The sequence below is a fragment of the Pygocentrus nattereri genome, chromosome 2 (assembly GCF_015220715.1).
Source record: "Pygocentrus nattereri isolate fPygNat1 chromosome 2, fPygNat1.pri, whole genome shotgun sequence".
Lineage (NCBI taxonomy): Eukaryota > Metazoa > Chordata > Actinopteri > Characiformes > Serrasalmidae > Pygocentrus > Pygocentrus nattereri.
In genome coordinates, this window is record NC_051212.1 from 30,974,942 (window position 1) to 30,994,600 (window position 19,659).

The 19,659-nt window shown below is 39.5% G+C and overlaps 1 protein-coding gene across 1 annotated transcript in view; it reads right to left on the bottom strand.

The window, feature by feature from the left end:
- Positions 1-19,072, bottom strand: part of LOC108436233 (serine/threonine-protein phosphatase 2B catalytic subunit alpha isoform) — a 91,562-nt gene extending 72,490 nt beyond the window's left edge. Inside the window, exon 1 of the mRNA XM_017712597.2 lies at positions 18,794-19,072. Coding sequence (XP_017568086.1) covers positions 18,794-18,854 — 61 coding nt within the window. The 5' untranslated portion in view covers positions 18,855-19,072. The remainder of the gene's footprint in view (positions 1-18,793) is intronic.
- Between the last annotated feature and the right edge of the window lie 587 nt (positions 19,073-19,659).

A 19,659-nucleotide genomic window follows, 5' to 3' on the forward strand; every position in this document is an offset into this window, starting at 1 on the left:
TTAAGTCTAAAATAATGCAGGCAAAACAAAATCGCATTGCATCAAGGAGTCACTACTGTACAATTTGGTAGCACTAGGATCACACTATGGCTGTTTCTGTCCATGTTGTACAGCCCTAATTTAGATACAAGAGATGTAAATGATTAACTGATTAATCAGTAACTGACAAAAATAATTGCTCATGAAATGTTACTGATTAAAAAAAAAAAAAAACAATTTAATTATATTTCATCCCCAATAACCAACAGATCCTGTTTGAATAAGAGAGTTTATCATACGGGTTGAGAAGAAATGTTTTAAATGTATGCATGAGGGTGCAACAGGGAGTCAGTTCCACTTGATGGGACCATGAAAAAAAAAAATACAGCACGCAGCTAAAAATACTGGTGTTCAAGACCACCATTTCGGAGAGACAATAGCATAGCTACAACAATGTAACACATTACATAGACTGCAATCCATACCATCCACAAGTGCTAAGATCGAAAACTGCTTTCACCATGTTCTTTGAGAGAAAGTGTGATGCACAGTGGAATGAGTAACACATGAGTGTCCTACATTCAGTTGCCAACCTTTACAAATTCCAGTCTTTTCATCAACCTTTTGGTCATATAATGACCAAAGTATTTATCTAATATATTCAATATTTTAGAAAGTCTTAGAACTATAAACACAATATGGTTGTCTGCCCCTTGGTTTAAATATAATAGGGTTCTGAAATAGGATTATGTTTAATACAGTTTTGGGCTGTTTAATTCATATACACTGATGCCTGGCCCAAATATCAGTCCCATGTTATATACAAAAAATATTTTAATGTCACATTGCCTTGATACAGAATTCAACTGATGTGTGTGCTCATAACTGCATATATTAAGTATTTTACAATGGCTTCAACCATGTCTCAGTAGTCTCTTTTGTAAGTGATCATTTACTATTTATAATAATGAGGGTTGTTTATCGTCAAAATAAGTTGTCTAAAGTTGCATATCTTATAGATAAAGACTGGACAGAAGTACATTTAGAGTGGGAATGCGACAAACAACATGACAGTCTGTGCACACTATGTCAACAAAAAGCAAATGTGCTAAAAAATAATGTTGCATTACTCCAGCATCACAGGCACAACAACACACATACACAAACAGAATGGCATAAAATCAAGAGGCATCTTGGCTAAAGGCAGTGCTCAAGTTAAAGCTGCTGCTTAATTGATAAAACACACCCTGAACTTTTCTAACACACACTGCACTTCTCCCTCTTTGCATCTATATTATTTTCTCTCTCTCCCCCAGAGGGTTGAGCTAATGCCAAGACAGAATGCCTTTACACCCTTTTCTCCTTTTTATTGATTCTCTATAGAGAATCTCATAGATTACAGCCCATGCTGATTGGTCACTGATTATGTATGACTCCCAACTGGTCCACAGGCAGAAGGATTCAATCAAGGCCACTGAACAGGCTGGATCTCATTTGCCTCTTGGGGCCACAGCAGGTGGCAAATAGTGCTCTAATTGTGTTTCACTCAAACTCTGTAACGCACTTGCATATATTCGGATTGAAGCACGGATTGAAGTCAAGGGCTGTCGTGATTACTGATAGCACTGACTAGAAGTGGTACAATATCACAACTTCTTTTCCTATACAAATACTGCTTTGATAGTTTCCAATAAAAAATACAAATCTTTAAAATGAGCTCTTTTTAACTGAATAATTTCACTTAAGATGAGCATCTAAAAGTAGCAGCTATCCCATAGGAAAACATACCTAGCTAAAATCATATCACACACTCTTATTCAAGATTTGTGACAGGACTGGATGAGTCTTTTTTTTCTCACCCTTCCTATATCTCTAAGAATTTTCTGCTGATATCAGCCTGATACAGATACTCAGGAATACTGATGAGCGATCTCTAATTACAATCTTTTTGATCAATCTACAGTGATTGGTTGGCGATCTGCATAATGCTAACATTTTAAATGTTTCCTTTCAATCTATCTTGCAGTAAGAAACAAAAGCTGATGGACAAACTCATTCATATGCTTTACTGCCTCAATGTGCTTTAAAATATATTTAAAGTCTTTCTGATGGCTTTCTAGTCAAAATCTTTCCAGGAAAGTATTTTGGAATCTTTGAAATGCAATGTATGGTTTATTAATCTACAGTTAACAGTGTAGTTTTAGTGCTCATTTTACTCATTTTATTCATTTATTCAAAACTAACTGGAAGATTACTTGATTAATCATATGACTGATAGTAACAGTCCCCATTTCATGGCTCTGGCTGGTCAGAGCCCAGTGTGGACCATGCTCAGTACTGGTTCACAGAGAAGATTTCTCTAAAACAGCAGGTGAAGCAGTGCTTAAAACACAAACATATCTTATAAATGACCTCAGGGTGGTGGTGGGGGTAACCTGGCACAGGTAACTGAAAGAAAATACTTGATGTCCTAAAATACCTGCTACAGTCTGCATATCAGTTTATCTCATCTCATTTACTTGGTAGTGTCACAATTTGTACATTTGTTCCTTACTGCCTCACCTAGGCCAAGTTCAGATATGTCCACCCGTCTGTTTAAACTGCTGATGCAGCTCACTTAAAACCCTAAAGATCAATGAATATTTCAGTCAATCATGAATTACACATAAAACTTATGGGAAGCTGCACGTGTTCTTAGGAAAATGTTTCTGACTTGATTTTTGTTTATTTTGTTTGAGTAGGCCTATTCTGAGAAGCTGTGTTTAATAGAAAACACTGCTGTTCTTAGAAAATGACTACTTCACACATCCTTGTAATACTAAACATTAGGACAAGGTGCTCCAGGGGTGCGGCAACATGTTACCACAATTTCTTGCCCCAAAAGACTCCCACTGTGCTGTTTCTGAATAAATAAAGTCAGAGCTATTTAAAAAGAGTATCAAAAAGATATTTTAGGCCCTTTTTTCCATCAAAGCCTGCACTTCTAATACTGGTGCTAACATCTGCTACAGCTAGTAACAAGTTCATTCCCAGAAAAAAGCTGAAAGAACAGCATCCAGTCAGCTGAAATGATTCCACATGACGTCACATGCCTCTTCTTGCAGCTCCCTTAGTCTTTAACCTGCTACAATACTCAAAACCACTATGACAACAAAGTGTCAAACAAAAGTGTCATCATATATTGATTTCTTTCCATACTAGCTGCATTTTAACATTTCGAAGATTATTAACTTAAGAAGAACACCACTTGGAGACTACCAAAAAGCAAGCAATGTTTTTTCTTCCCTTCAGCATCTAAATAAGTAAATAAATACATTTAAGTGGAAATATAATTTTAAAAATCTAAACAACCATAACATTGAAACATAGTTTAATAAAAAAAGAACTGTAGCTGTTTAGCTTTAATTAGTGTTTATATTAATTGTGCCTAAACCAACAAATGGGCAACATGACAACATTTTAGCATTATTGTGATAAAGAAGTGTATTATAACAAAGTGTGAGCACATCACGGATATATTGTCATCACTTAAAAAAACACAAGAATATTGACCAACTGCATGTTTAATTCCAAAGAGAGCATAATTAGTCCTGATTAGTTTGATTTAGTGCAGTGCAGGATATGAACCGCTGTACACAAAAGATTTTATTTACTTTTTTTTTTTTGACGTGGCACTACTGGTCCTTTTTAGGCTATTCTAACTTCAAACCTCATAAAAACAAACAAAAAAATTATGATGCATGTTGTGTATCATGAAAAATGTGTAGAAGAATCATGATCACATGTTTCTGTCATATCCTTCACCCTTATGATCACCCTTAATTTATTTGCATAGCAACACTGGTTTCGCAGATACAAGCACACTGAACTTCATGATGCTGCTAAAAAAAAGGTGTAAGAGTGAAAATACCAACAGCTGTCCATTAAATTAAATGTCAAATCACCAAATCAAAGAATCAAGTAACTACTGAGAGAAACATGACAAATCACAACACACTCAAAAAAGATTCAGCAACGTCTTTCTCTAGTGGCTCTAAAATCCAGTCAGCTGGCTGGCAACACTCAGCCACTACATGAATTTTAAGAAGCACACATGGATTTTAGGGTGGGGAAGGGCTGTTTGAAGGGATATATACAAGACCAATTAATTTACATCGTGGTGCCTGCTTCAGGCTGGCAAAGCCTCTTTTTCTCTTTCCACTGTCAGCTCAACTCAAGCACCTTTTAAAGCCTTTTGGAACTATTTTACTGAATACTGCAAACACAAATGAGGGTTTAGCACTGAGGTATGAACCAAATATTATACATGCAGGGATAAAAGCTCTTTGGTCATAGAACTGTGGAACCTGTCTATTTTATTTTCCTGTTTGTTGGTCAGGGTAGCAGTTGTTTTGTTTGTTTTTAGGAATGCAGTAGGCGGAGTTAAAGAGAGCATGTGAATAATAAAAATACATTACGAGAAAAAAAAAGGAATGTGCATGGTCTTAAAACTTCGCTCTTTATTAATTCATTTTTATCTGTTCATTTTTTTGTGAAGGAAAAAACAAACAAACAAAAAAAAACAGAGAATGGCATCCAGTCAAGAGAAATAGTTCCAAATTCTTCTATAAAATATATGTTAAAATTTTAAACTGTTCATTTAGGAGAGACATGGAAAAATATACACAACCATCAGACCATCTGAAACCAATGAGTCATTCAACACGTGTGGAGACCAAGCTCAAGAAGCCTCCTAGTGATTGGATATTACTCAGCAGGGTTGGGATGATTTTCACAGCACTCTCATTTCATTTTAGTGACCCACTGTTAATGAGGTTATCTCATGAGAATTAGGAGGCTGCTATGATGTTCAAATAAAACATATGGGAATAACATGAGCAAACAGGGCCTACCTGGGGGGGAAGACATTAGGACTACACACAATATATATATATATATATATATATATATATATATATATATATATATATATATATATATATATATATATATATATATAAATATAAAATTTAAATAGAGATACTGTACATATACAAGAACAAAACCCAGCAGACATTTGAAGGAGACATTAATGCTGCTATCTAAACCTTAATGATTACAGCACATAGTTACAATGTCATGTCTATTTTAATGACCATAATAGCTTAGAGTCCCAAGAGGGATTTGATACTGTGAACTCAGTAAGACAGCCCGTAGTCAGCAGTGATAGCTTTGGGTAATGAATCCGTCCCAAGAAGGGAGTGGTCCCAAGAGCTTATATCCCAGCTGAGCAATATTGCACAATCCAAGCGGTCCTAGTATTAGCCCTGTTGCCCCCCCCCCCCCATGCTACATTCAGTGTGTGGTAGCTGTACCACATACATTCCACCCCCATCCCCCCCTCCTGCATTCCAAAGACATTCTGTCATGGCAGTCATCCCCCAGATATATATCTACACCCTCCCCTTCAGGGCTTTCCCTCTGCCCACTAATCCACTGTTTACCAAGGCTTGCACAGCTGGCTTTTCACATCTCACTCTCATCTGAATACAGAGCCGTATGTCATGCTGGGGTAAGAGCCAGGGGAATGGAGGACATGTCCATGCTCGCCTGCTATCACCCCATTCAGCACTTGCAGAGCAGCAAGAAACCACAACCAGCCACTAAGACACATTTACAAGAAATTTATAAAGACCACGCTAAAGTATCTCAGAAGAACAACTTGGAAATGAAAAGTCAGCAAACCTTGAATGGAACGACTAATGCTAATGTCAAATACACAGGCTTCTTCTAGAGATAAGGCACATAACCAGCTTAGAGCTAGAAAAGAAATGCTATTCAAGGGAAGTCTCTGAAAAAGAAATGATACAGCAGTTCTGCTAGTATGCATTTAGCATGGAGGGAGCAGTATTGCATCATGCACTTTAGGGGTGTTTTAGCACTGAGGGCTGGGCATGCCTGAGAGCAGACACATCTGCATGCTGATACACAACGTTCTCCAGAACACAGAGTAAAAATAACTGTCAAATGCTGAGAGGAAAGCCTTTTCAGGGAATACAGGCTCCAATGGTGTGTAAGAATGTTAACCGTCTACAGTTTGCTGCCCAGCAAAGTAAGAAGAAAAGCATAGAACTGTTTTTTCCCCTCTCTCTTCAAACTGTGGTCATTTCTGGCCACACAGCTTCTGCCAGTTTCTAGAAGAGGATCTAATGACACGCTATCTCTGGAACTGTCTCCTCTGCACAGCAGGAGGCAAAAGCTAACTGCTTAAGCAAGGAATGTTAGATGACTTTTTCTATGCAAGTTTCACATGTGAGACAGATCAACAACATGTAGTACTGAGCACCCCCCCCACCTCCAAAGTATCGGGGAAGCAAAAATAGAACCCCGCTGACTTCCACAGAAATTCAAATACCTCTAAAAATACACTGTAACAATTTAAAAGACATCACACTCTAACATGACCTCTAATAACTTACTGCTGAGAAAATGATTCATACTTCTAATATCCTTGTCATATCACAATAGTCACAATCACAGCTTGGATACACAAACCCCAAGCTCCATGAAAAATGAACAGTGATTTATTTAATCCCAGCATACACCTGTCCTCCATGAAAATTCACTCAAAAGTATAAACAGGCCAACCTGCATTACTTTGTCTGTTGCTTCTGCTTCCATAGACCATGATTGGGAAAATCATCTTCAGACTTCAAAAAAATGTAAGCACCCTATGTACAATCTATTTCTAAAGAACTGAGATTAGCAAAAATGAATTTAAGATTTTTTGTAGGGATGCATGACTGTTATAGGCTGTTATTCACCTAAAATAGGTGATTAGTAATTGGACAATTGATTTTTATTCTGGTGAATCTATGTGATTATTTTATGACGTAATTAATGCAGCCCACCCACATACACTGCACTGTGCATGCATGGTCATGTGTGTTGGGACTAAACAATCCTATGTGTGTAATATTAATGCGCTCCTGAATGTCAGCTTTAGGTAAAGAGCAAATAAACAATGCTACTGCATTTGTTACTTAGGGCTGTTTTTGAAAGCAACATCTGATGCAAAGAAGTCCTGCCACCCATAAAACATTATGACCGGTAGCAGCAGTTGGCAATATACCTGTTCATCCTGTATACTGGCTGAAGTTCTTTTTAAGGTATTAGTTTTGACATTACCGTTAAACCTGTATGCAAAAAAAAAAAAATGCACATGACATACAAACAGTGCAAAACATGCCAATTCCCTCACCTCTTATGATGCAAGTTGCAGCCTGCGGTAAGTTCGTCCACTTTACTGTCAGAGGAGCAGACGTCAGGCTGTAATGAGTTAATGAGTTAACATGGGGAAAAGAGAGTGGAAAAAAACCCAGTCCCATGGAGTCAGCTGTAAGCCTTTAGTCTAGCATGGAGACTAGCCGGCTATCCATGCGCAGCTTTCCTTGCTCTGCCCGCTGCTTCAGGTGGCTTGCAATATTATATTTACTAAACTTAAGCAGCATCTAACGGTCAAAGATTAAAGCTTGAGTGTAAAAGATGCACATATGAGCCAAATGACTTTTGGACATAAAACAACATTCACTGATTTACTCACCTTTATCTAGTTAGGGTTAGAAAGCAATTTTGACACCTGCCTATATACTGTTCATTTCTGTCTTTTACTATTTCCTCCAATAAAAATATTTTAGATTTACTTCACTTGTAAAATTTAGTTCTTATTTTAAAAAAATTCAGAATAAAATGTCATTGTTAAAAAAAAGGTTTTTTTTAAGCATCCAAAATGGTTTTATTAAAAAAAAAAAAAAAGGATAAATACACTAAACCTATAGATTACAGAAATATAACATTTATGGAGATTTTTTAGTACGGTAGCTTAGTGACATCTAAACATTCTGCTCTTCCAGAGCACAACAAGAATGGCATCAAATATCAGCTTAAAATATTGGCCAAATCTAAAATCTGTCCCATGCTAATAACTTTTAAGCAATGCTGATACAGATATGATTCTGAAACCGTTTACCCCTAATGCTCGGTGCAGCTTTTAAGTTTGTGCACCAAGCAGGGAATTTCCCTGATTAAGCCTACACGTTGATGAATAAATAAATTAAAAAAGATCTCATCCCCTCCTAGTCTTAAAAGTCCTAATTCATAATAGCCTGCCAATGTCTTAAGGTGCCAGCTGCTAATTTATGGCAAAAGTTAAGTTGCTACAAGGTATTTGATGGTTATTAGCAGACTGAATTAACGCTCACAGATTGGGACATTGCTTGCAAACATGAAAACTCACCATGAATGCATGATAAGCAGTAGATTGAAAAGCCTGACCCTTTCTGATGCTCACTGATGACTGGTATGCAACCTGAGCTGAAGCGAGCAGGGGAGAAATCGATGCAGGCTGTGTGAATGCACGGGGATTCCCTGCACTCCTCCTGATTAATAGGAACGATCTGAAAGGGCATGGGCCTAATAAATACTGCCAACACAAAGCAAAAGACACAGCAGACAGCCGTTTCATCTTCTTTTTCCGGGGATTCTCTGACATAGAGCAAACGAGTGCTAGGAGGGTCGACTGTAAGTTTCGTCAAGTGTTTATCCTCCATAAACTTTTCCAGTGGTAAACACACAAGAGACATAACTGGCATTAGCATCCCAGAGAGCAGGAGAGATGCAACATTTCTAGTAGAACCCCTCACAGCAACATCAGCTTAGTAAGACCAATCAAGCCTCTAATGAGCAAATAAAAAAGTACCAATTATTATATCTCAAAAACAGTGTCCAAAATAAACACAAGACCAGAGGGGGTCTCAGTTTTGGTGCAAAATCAGTCAACAAAGCTCTATGAAAGAGCGACATTGCAAATTACCCAACACTACATGCACTCACAGCACTGAACCTATGATTAACTCACAAAAGAGAAAGTGAAAAGGGATTAACCACACAAATATTTTTAATATTTAACCATGACACTGGCTACGCTAAATAATAAAGCAACAGCCCCCTGCCTATAAAGGATTTCTGCCAGCTTACCAAGTTAATACCCACATAAATACTATTCAGGGAAATGAACGCCAAATCAATTTAAGGGAACACTAATATCACACGTGTAACAGAAGCCAATGAAGCAACTGCCCAGTTGCTTCTATTATAAGTGTGTGTAGAGTCAACACCACAAATCACAGCAAAAATGGACCATATGCTACAAATGCAGCACAAAATCTTGCAAATATCATCAAAAAGAAAGGAAAAAAAAATAAAGGCAAGAACTGCTTTTAACCATAAAGTCATGTAGTTGTATTTTTAAGACATTTCATCTAAAATCAGAAGGCAACTGGAAAGCAGATTCAAACACGCTTAATTGTCTTGTTTTCCTCTGACGGTTCATCTTGCAAAGCAAAAGTGCAAGGTGCAACTGCAATTTGCAGCAACAGTAATGGCTTGGTAAAGCTGGATTTAAGAGCCACTTGTACAAATAGTGGTAATGCAGTCCACTGGCGGCAAGGCAACAATATAAAAGAGATCGAGGGGGCAAACACACACACACACACACACACACACACACACACACACACACACACACACACTACTGACAGAGGTCAGAACTGCACAATGGCGAGAACCCAGTCAACAGCAGACAAAGTCATATTTCACAAAGCTTGTATTTGACCTGGCTTCCTCTGAAATCATTTGCATGAAGTTGAGCTCTTGGGCAGAACAGTGCAGGCTGTTAAAAGAGACTAGCCTTCTGACATGTGCCAATATCAAAGCCAGCTTCCTTAGGAATCATTTGCATGGAGCTCTGTTCCCTCAGAATTAGCATCTAGCGCTGCAGACTAGCATGCTAGCTAACACTGAGAAGCAGATTCCATTACATTCCCTGAAGTCAAGCTCCTCTGATCCACTTATACGGGCCATAAGCTGAGCAGGTTAGCCGCTTTTCTCTGTCCCAGATCTGCAACCTGCGCTAAGCTAATGCAGTCGTAATCTAATAAGAGCTCGTGGAGGGCTGTGGCTTCACTCACTAATGTAGTATTAGAGAGTGTGAGAGTGCATGTGCACATGTGTGAGTCTGTGTGTGTTTCACTCAACAGGGTCATGAGCCTCGCAATACTACAGCAACTGATCCCAACAAACAGCTCTTTGGCACAGACCATCCTAGAGAGACTAAGTCTAAAATACACGCATTGGCATACATTCCACACATAATGAAAACAATGGTACTGAAGCACACGTCTGCTCTTACATTGCTAACCACAGTAATTAAATGGCATAGGGAAGCTGAATATTTCAGTGTACTACCATTAATTTGCATGTGAGTGAAATAAGCTCATAAAACCTTGTCAAAACACAGCCATAGATTTTGAACGGACATTCATTTAAATAAATAAACAAACAAATATTTTTTTAAATCTATCTTCAAATATACGACCTAGCTACATTAGACATTAGTAATCCTGGATTGTATTTGTTCAGTGAGCAGCTGTCCTTGTAGCATCCCAGCCATTGTTTATGCACTGCTGTCCCTCTGTGTGTGCACACCCCACCCCCACCCCTTTCAAGGCTAATGGTGGACAGAAATGGTTGTGCCTGAAACATTAACCCTTCTTCTTATATAACTGAATGCCATACATTCTGCTCTGTTGTTTGGTTGCATGTGCCTTTAGCAATTAGAGGCCACTGGAGGTCCTCCAGGAACCGCAGGACTGTTTATAAGACAAAACTAACTGTAGAATGAGTTATTGTTGTTTTGTTTTAAATGGCATTGAAAAATTAAATATTTATTTTTAAAAAGAAAGACGCACAAGACCACTTTTTCTTTTCTGATATCGATACTAATCTTGAGACCTTCAGTATCAGCTGAAAATAATTCCATTACATACAATCTGCTTTAAAAACTAGCTGTTTTTAAATTGAAGTACTTTATCAGGATCAAACTACTCAAATGCTCTACTATCCCACAGGAACAAACCCACATAATCACACAGTGTGAATGTCAGTTACTTCAGGATATATTTTAGGCAGGCAGCCATGTGGGAACATCCAATATTTTTCATGTACATATCTGCCAATGCTTATGCTGAGGCATAAACATTTATAAATTAAGTGTAGCACCAACCCCACCCAGATTAACATTATGAAAAAATATAATATTTATTTCTGTAGGGTTACAGATGCAGTAAAATGAATAAAATGTAGATATTTTAGTACAGTAGTTCAGTGTCGTCTAAACATTCTGCTCATCCAGTGTTCAATAAACACATCATCAAATGTTGGGTTCAAATATTTGCCAAATGTCAGCAGCTGTCCAATGTCAATCATTTTTTTGAAGCAATTATTTGATAACATGATTCCAATATTACTGTGCACATCTAGGCTACTAACCATGTTACACAACAGTTAGATAACTAGATTGTTTCACTTTCTTCTGATTTTGATACCTGTTATTGGATTGGTGCCATCACCATTTTAATACAGAATATCACTGTTGTCAGACCATACCTCTTATCTCCATTTTTGTTGATTTTCAGTTTTTGACATCATCTGAAAATGCATACTGACCTTTACATTGTGTGTAAATTTCATGATGAATGGACCAAAATAAACGGCTCAAAATGACTTGGACAAAACTCTGGTTCCATTGACTTAGATTGAAAGTAATGTATTTTTTTTTTCTTCTCCTGTAAAGTTACCATTTTGGAGATACAAGGTTTTGTTCCGAAAGCAGCGATATGCAAGTCGTGGGCCTGAAATGACTGAGCCAGAGGTTCAGTGCCCAGGCAAGTCCAGTGCATTACATGTTTAACTTATCTTTAAGTCATTCTAACACCACTTAGGTTGAGAAGGAACCACATGTAACCACAAGTATTTCAGCAAGAGCTAATGGCTTACAATCTACTGACAGGTAGCCTTTTTGCTATCTAGCCCAAAAACTCTAAAGCAGTATATCTAGCAACACAGTGAAGCAATGCATTATGATCAGCGTCAGGCTACAGACACTGCTAAAAGAACTATGAAGCATGCAACAAGCCATGCAACTGACTAGTTAGCGAGATGTTCACACTCTGAAATGTTTTCTGACTGAAAACACACTCTGCTGGTGAGCAAGTGCTATTCTCATCACTCACCAGCACTGAAATGACAGATTCTGCTGAAAAGTTTATCAGCCAAAGAATAACATCAAACATGCTCCAAAGTCAGCAGAAACACACACACACACACACACACACACACACACACACACACACACACACACACACAACTATGTACTATAATGCACGTGAGGTTTTGAAATGTATTGATTCTACTGAAAAAAGCATTTCATTCAAACTAACATATGAGGACCAGCACCACAGACATCAGAAGTGAGTTTCTGTTCATATCACTCCATTTGTGAGCACATTTTCCCCTCACATATACATACACACAGATACCATGAAAAAGACTCTCTTGATGGCAACCAGGAAAACAACAACAACAAACAAAGGCTGGTGAGGAACCAACAGCAGTAAAAGCGCCTAGGAGGTTCTTTGTGTTCTTTGACAGGCTGCTTTGTCTTTGACTGTGCTCAGCCTGCATGTGTACATACGTATTTCTGTCACACTCCTCATGCAGCGCTGGGCTGAACAGATGGACGCTACCTCCTCTCTCTGAAGCGCCCCTGGGCTGGTCATGCAGCGCCTCCGGGAAAGTCCTCACAAATTCCGTCTGAGGTCAAGAACAGGATGAAAGACGGATCGCTTTCTGCTACTCTACTGGAGTGCTAGCAAAGTTGGTTTGAGTGGGAGAAGAAGACAAATGCACACTGTGTGTCTGTTCAGCACGGTGCCCTGCCACTACTGGCCTGTGGTTCCCCTGAGAGAATGATGGTGTGTTCTGCTTTGGTCAAAGTCTGGTACTGACTGTTTCATGATACATGATATATATCACAATCAACGGTAAACTATTTAGGTAAGAACAAGAGGAAATATCAAACAGTTCGTAAAAATTGATATTAAATTAATAAAAAGACAATGGCATTATGGGCTAACATCCAATCAGCTACTTGTTGCCAGCCTCGGGCAAATAATTGATATTACTGAATTTTATTATATTTTATAGCTGCACTACGTAAGATTTGGCAGTTATGCTTTGGAACCATTACCTGGGCAGATGAATATGATGGCTGCAAATGTGGTAAAACGAGTATTCAAAGAGAATCACTGATGAAGGATCTGATGATGTAAGTTAATTATCTACTGCTGTCATTGTATCTTCATCAGTATAATGCTGATTTACACCTGAGACCTAAACATCGAGCAAGACCTTTTTGGGCCTGTGACATTAATACATTAAGATGTCAAGCTTTACAATGTAACTCACAGCATCACATAAACTCCGTAATGCTACTTTTTCCAATTTAACAAAAATATTACATAGTGCAGCTTTAAATCGGTCCCAATATAATGCAAATAACAATTATTTTGTTCTCTTTCATAAGCTGTTATTTTATTATTCTTACTGATTTGCCTTCATTTAACCATTCCCTTTGTACTATCATTCTAAGCTATGCTTAGTTCTACACTGTATATAAAAAAAGAGACTGCACTTAACTACATGTCACACAAATTGAACATCAACTAATTAAATATACAGATACACACTTTGGGACCTCCAAAGATCTTTAGTCTGGTATGGAGTGCTGGGGAATACAGAAATTAACCAGAAAGTCTGGGTACATGAGATCTCCTCTCTGTTATAGAGCAAAATTGATGAGTCTGTCCCGAAAAAGAATGTTAATATGCCAGTATTTTGGATGGTAATTATATTACCATTATCAAAATGCAAGATATAGTGTTTGTTCATGCAACATTACACATGCAGTACTTTGTGACTTAGTTTGGATATTGATGAGATTGTTTACGATGATAACTGTCTAAATTTACATTATTGCCCAAGCTTATTTGTTTTTATGTAGTTACTATACACTAGTCATTGTTTACAGGCTCTTTATAATCAGTCTAAAATCTGTCCTCATGATACTGCGAGGTACAGCGCCCATAACATACTGAGAAAAGAGCACTGTGCAGTATTTTATAATAATATAAGAAAATTGCCTGGCCCTAGTACTCAGACAGTTCGAGTGAGGTCAGAAAGCACAGGCGTCAAAACTAAGCTACTGCCTTCGCCATTTCGTCTATGTCTGATTATGCTTTCAGCTCCTTTCTTTCACTGTATTCTCTACTCTGGCCTTTCAGAACTTTACTCTCCTCGAAGCCTCTGACAGAAAGACTCCCTCGCTCTTCTCGTTTTCTCCCTCAGCTCTTGACAGAAGCACCATTGTTACAAACTCTCACCAGCCCTGCTCTTACCACTCTCCACACCCAAACACGCTGTGACATGCCATGCTGAGAGACTGTCCTGTCACCAAACATAAAGCCAACCAAACGCCTGCCCACCTGAATGCGATCACTGAGCGCGCATGAGTCAGCTCCACTGTGCATAAACTACTAACACAACTGTGAAAAAAAATCTATTCCTGCAAGTTCTGTCATGAGGGTCATGAAAAATACTGACTTGCTTTTGAAGAAAAAAAAAAAGGCATTTTTGTTCATCTCTCTCAAAAGTGCTAAAAGCTATAATCAATATGTTTAGCTAATTACAAGCTGCAATAAAGACATTAAAAATTAACTGAATAGCAAAGTATGTTTGAACCACAGAAAACAGCCTCGTTAATACAGAGAAAATTTTGAAAAAAGGCCATGCCTGAATGAGCGGACTGAAAAGACAAATAAAAATCTATTCTTAACATGTAGACCCACTGACTAATGCTGTCGGGCTCATATTAAATCAGGTTTAGGATTTAAAAGCCACCTGAATAAAGCGTGTTCTTTTAAAAGGCCAGAAATACACTTAATTGGCCTTTGAGAAACTGGTCTGCTGTTTTCAAAGAATTATAAACCTCACTGATTTGTCTGGAGGGTTGGTATATCTGTGCGTGTGTGTGTGTGTGAGTGTGTGTGTGTGTGTGTGTGTGTGTGTGTGTGTGTGTGTGTGTATGTGTGTGTATATACACACACACACACACACACACACACACACACACACACACACACACACACACACACATGTGTATATGTATACACATATACACACACAAGCCACATAACAAAATGGTAAACAAGGAGTTTCTCTTTTCAGGTGCTTGAAGAAAGCTCAGGGTTGAAGTATGCAATGTTACTTAAAAGTTTCTAAAAATGACTCAGCAGGGATCAGACACCATCATGGCCGCCACCTCCTCGTTCAGCACTGTGCCAGGGCCTCTCTTCAAAAGTCAAATGTCACATGCTATCAGTCTACAGTTGCAGTGTGAAATACACAGACAATGGCTCCCTGGTGTCTTTCAGCAGACCTCATACTGAGGGAAGGAAAGAGCAGCCCATCTGATTCATTTGAGTTAAGCCACAGAGTAAGTAACAGCCTTAGTCAGATTTGATTATTTGGGGAGGGTTGATAAGATCATAAACGGGTCCAGCCATGCTTGGCTAGGCAGAGAAGTGATTAAGATGTCTTTTATTAAGTAATTAAATTAATTAATTTAGCCAAATTTATCTCCTAATTTAGTTGTAAACAACATCCAAGAGTGAGATTCTCTATTATTAAATGCCAGGGCTAAGGCTACACACATTCCTGCCAGTATGTTCTGATCACAGATGGCACACAGCACAACTGGGATTCGCATCGCCATACCTCAGACAGTGCAATTACTGCACCACTTGTGAGTCGATTTGTGCTTCACTGCACCCTGAAATAATACCTCTAAAAGATATAACGTCATGAAATGCAAGATATAAATGCAAAAATAGCTGTGCAATGAGATTTTTTTTTCAAATATGGTAAAACTGTTAGAAACTGGCCCGAGCACAAATTGTGCAAAAGTGCTACATATAATTTATCCTATAAACAGAAACAGTATTCCTCTAGGTTTAGAGGAATCAATCTGACACTTAAGATCATATTTTTCATTATATATGATACTATATGAAAATCACCAATTGCTCTGTGATTATCGGCTTTGTTTTGCTGCAAAACAATCCTACATTCAGAAAAAAAATGAAACAGCAGTAATAAAACACAGCGTTCGTCAGTTCTCAGGTGCTGTGAAGCAGACATCTCGGCCCATCTATGGCCTGGTCCATTTGAAACAAAATCCTGATCTGTTTGCACTGAAGCTCAATAATAAATCAAATCCACGGTCCTCAGTGGGATCTGGCTGCCCTGCAGTAATATCTACCCTTCCACAGAGAGCAAACACATTATATTTGAGTGAACGACAGGCTTAATGAATATATTTCAGCTGTTAGTTGGCCACACCTGAGTACTAAGCTGTAGCAGTCATTTTTACGCCTGTCATTCTACCTATCCGTCCATCCATCTGTCTGTCAGTCTGGTCCTCATTCTCATTCACTGACCACATTAGCATATGGAGGGGGTCTTTTCTTCGAAAGGGAGACTGGAAAAACTAACAGCATTATATAACAGCTGTGCCTCGCTAGGATCATTTAAAAACGAAGGACACTCGACTGAACACTCCAGCCCTCCACAGCGCAGCTAGATTGACAGATAATAGAGTACTGCAATTCAGTCTTGTGTGCAAAGAGAAGCTACTAAAGAAACCTCTCTCACATCAATGCTGAACTGCAGGCATAAATCGAGCTCCTCTGAGAGAGCTGAATGAAACCATCCCACCAGCCTTGCTAGGGATAAAACAACTCCATACATATGCTAAGGAAGATAAAAACAAACGACTTGGTACATTTTGCCTGCATATAGTAGATGCAGTGGTCTGTAAACAGCCGAGATATGGTAAAGCCAGAGAGCAGCCAGCATTAGAGAGCAAGAGAGGCAGCCAGTGTTGTAGACACAGGAGACGAGACGGGTAAACAAGTGAGAGGCTTCTCTGGCAGCTGAATAAACAGTGCATTATAATGTAGCAACAGTGATGCAGCATTTTATAAAATGAACCTACATTTTCCTGATTGAAAACCTACTTACTTTGGCTAGATATATGAATATGTGCATAAAGATGTCTTAAAATGAAAATGTAAGCTCTCGTTTTAAAAAATAAGTGCCACTGTACATGCACCGTGGTTTATCTTATGATCAGAAGTGAACAATGCGTGACGAGTACAATCACACAGCGCTCCCATACATTATGCGAGCCCTTTTTCAACACGCAGTCATTTTTCTAATAAGACAAGCAAAATGGCTTCCATTTTGCCATATACTTCAGAGGAGCAGATTACACCAACCCCAGCTAATGAGGTGAGAAAGAAAACACAGCATTTCTTTCCCTCTCTTCCTTCCCTCCCCTTTAAGCCTTCAACCAGAGCTAAGCACTCTGGGCTACTGGAGCCCTGCACCCATTACGCAGATTTCCCCCATCAAGTTGATACATTGTGCCATGATCTCGTAAAATATTTAAGCCCGGACTCCTTCCACAGGCACTCTGAGCCCTCTCCTTCGCATCCCCTGGCCAGCAAGAGGAAATTGCTCTTCACAGTGCTGTACTAGGAGATGTAGCTGATGGAATGAATGAGGGTGAGTGACTTATCAGAGCTCTGAGGGCTTCTTTATGAGAGCAATCAATTCATATCAGAGGGGCACACTTACACAACAATGCCTGTTGAAAGAACAGGCAGCAATACTATCTGAAGAGCATGTCTGTAAGAAAGAGAGGACACTTTTATTTAGTTTTGGCTCATAGAGGACTGGAAATAGGTACTGGGGAAACAGCCACTGGAAGTTACAGAGACTTTGTAAACCCCTGCTCTGAGCAGGCAAGTCCATCTGAACTGGCACAGAATCCATTAGGAGGGAGGAAAACAAAAGCTGGTATTTATAAGGAGAAACTGGTGTCCGTCAGACCACAGAAGTGCAGCTCCATGTTACTCCACTTCAGCCTGGCCACAGCCCTGTTGGTCAACACCAGTTTGCATACGTGAGAAAGGCTATTGGTACATTCTGAGAAGATTCCTGACACGACCGCTGTCTAAGGGCAAAGAGATGACTGCTCAACTTACACGAATAGTAAAGAAAACAGAGAAAGAAATGACCAGGCCACTATTTCCATCCTAACACCGCCTGAAAGTCGGGCAGCAGCGGAAGAAGGGAGTCTTCCCAGAAAAGGGACTGTTTCCAAACAACAACAACAACAACAACAACAACAACATGGAGCACAACCTGTCATAACCTGCAGGATGTCCAGGGTGGCTAAAATGCACGAGACGTAGTACCGCTAGAATGGACCTAATAATCAATGTTTTATCATTTCTAGCCTCTGAAGCCGCCAGGCTGTGCAGTAACTGCTCCGTTGAGCAAGAAAGGGACGTATTTACTTCAGTTTTCTTGCTTCGCTGCTGCTGCTGCTGCGCTCCGTCGAACCGCGTTCACGGCGACGTGTGGCGAAAACTAAACAGACACTCGCCAACTGAACATTAAACACCCACTTAAACGTCGCCGTTTGGGGCCAAATTCTCTGCCTACCATGTGAAGGTATACAGAGAAATGCGTGGTGTAAATTTGGACCATACAGTCACGCTGCTAACTCGGTAATAACTACCTTTACTTCCTACTTTTACCACCACAGCCGGCTAACACCCTTTTCCTCAGCAGACTCTGATGTTAGCAGACCATAAACGTAGCACACCGACGACTTTCTACTGCACAGCAGCAGCAGCAGCAACACGCTAACAGTAACATTTAAAAACAGGCTTTTCTCATTTCTTCACACACTTTAAAGAGCACGCTGCCCTGTCCTACTGAGCAGGGCGTGTGCTTACAGTATACTCACATTTAATAACTCTATCCGTCGTAGATAACTTCGCCTCATCATTCGGTTTGTTTTCAGACATTTCCAGTCAAATGTGTTGGCTTCTCTCTCTTTTTTTTAAACTGTGCCTGAAAACGAGCCGGAGTAGTCCTCGCTCAACGACTCGACTCTTCCCCAAAATGGGAGACTGAGACGGTATCGCTCGCCGAAAATACTTTGCAACCGGGTAACGAATTTGAGCGCCGTTACTGTAGCTCTGTCTGATTTACAGCTCCCACTGTAACAGATCTCTCACCCCTCTTCAACCCCCCACCCCGCGGCGGACTCAACCAAACGGCAGGCTGGAGAAGCCCCGCCCCCTCTGTCAGGAGGGCGTCTCTGATTGGTGGACCTCAGCCTCCCGCTCTGCACAGCGGACACGTTCTATGGCCGGGACTCCTGTCAGTCTCCTGCTTGTGTACGACCGGAGCTTCTTCAGTCTCAGTTCGCTCGTCAACGAGAAGTGATTATAGTTCAGAACGTCTCCCCACCGCTGAAGATACGGTGGGGACGTGTTGGACGTTGCGTAGTGCATCGCAGACTTTTCCACTTTTGAGGAAGACACAGACACTCTCTCTTTCTATGTCGGCAGTCTTTCACTCTAATGCTGAACATCCATAATTAAGACAGCGGGCAGAGAGACAAGGAGAAAGGACAGTCAGTCACTGCCCGTGATCTGTTAGGACCTTCGTTTTGTCTGCATTTTGATGGAGAACAAATGACCATTTATTTATTTATTTATTTATTTATTTATTTATTTATTTATTTATTAAGAGTGCAGCACTGTCTGTATAGTGTTCAAAACCAAAATAACGCTTATATTAAAATCAGTGTGTGGAAATGGAAAC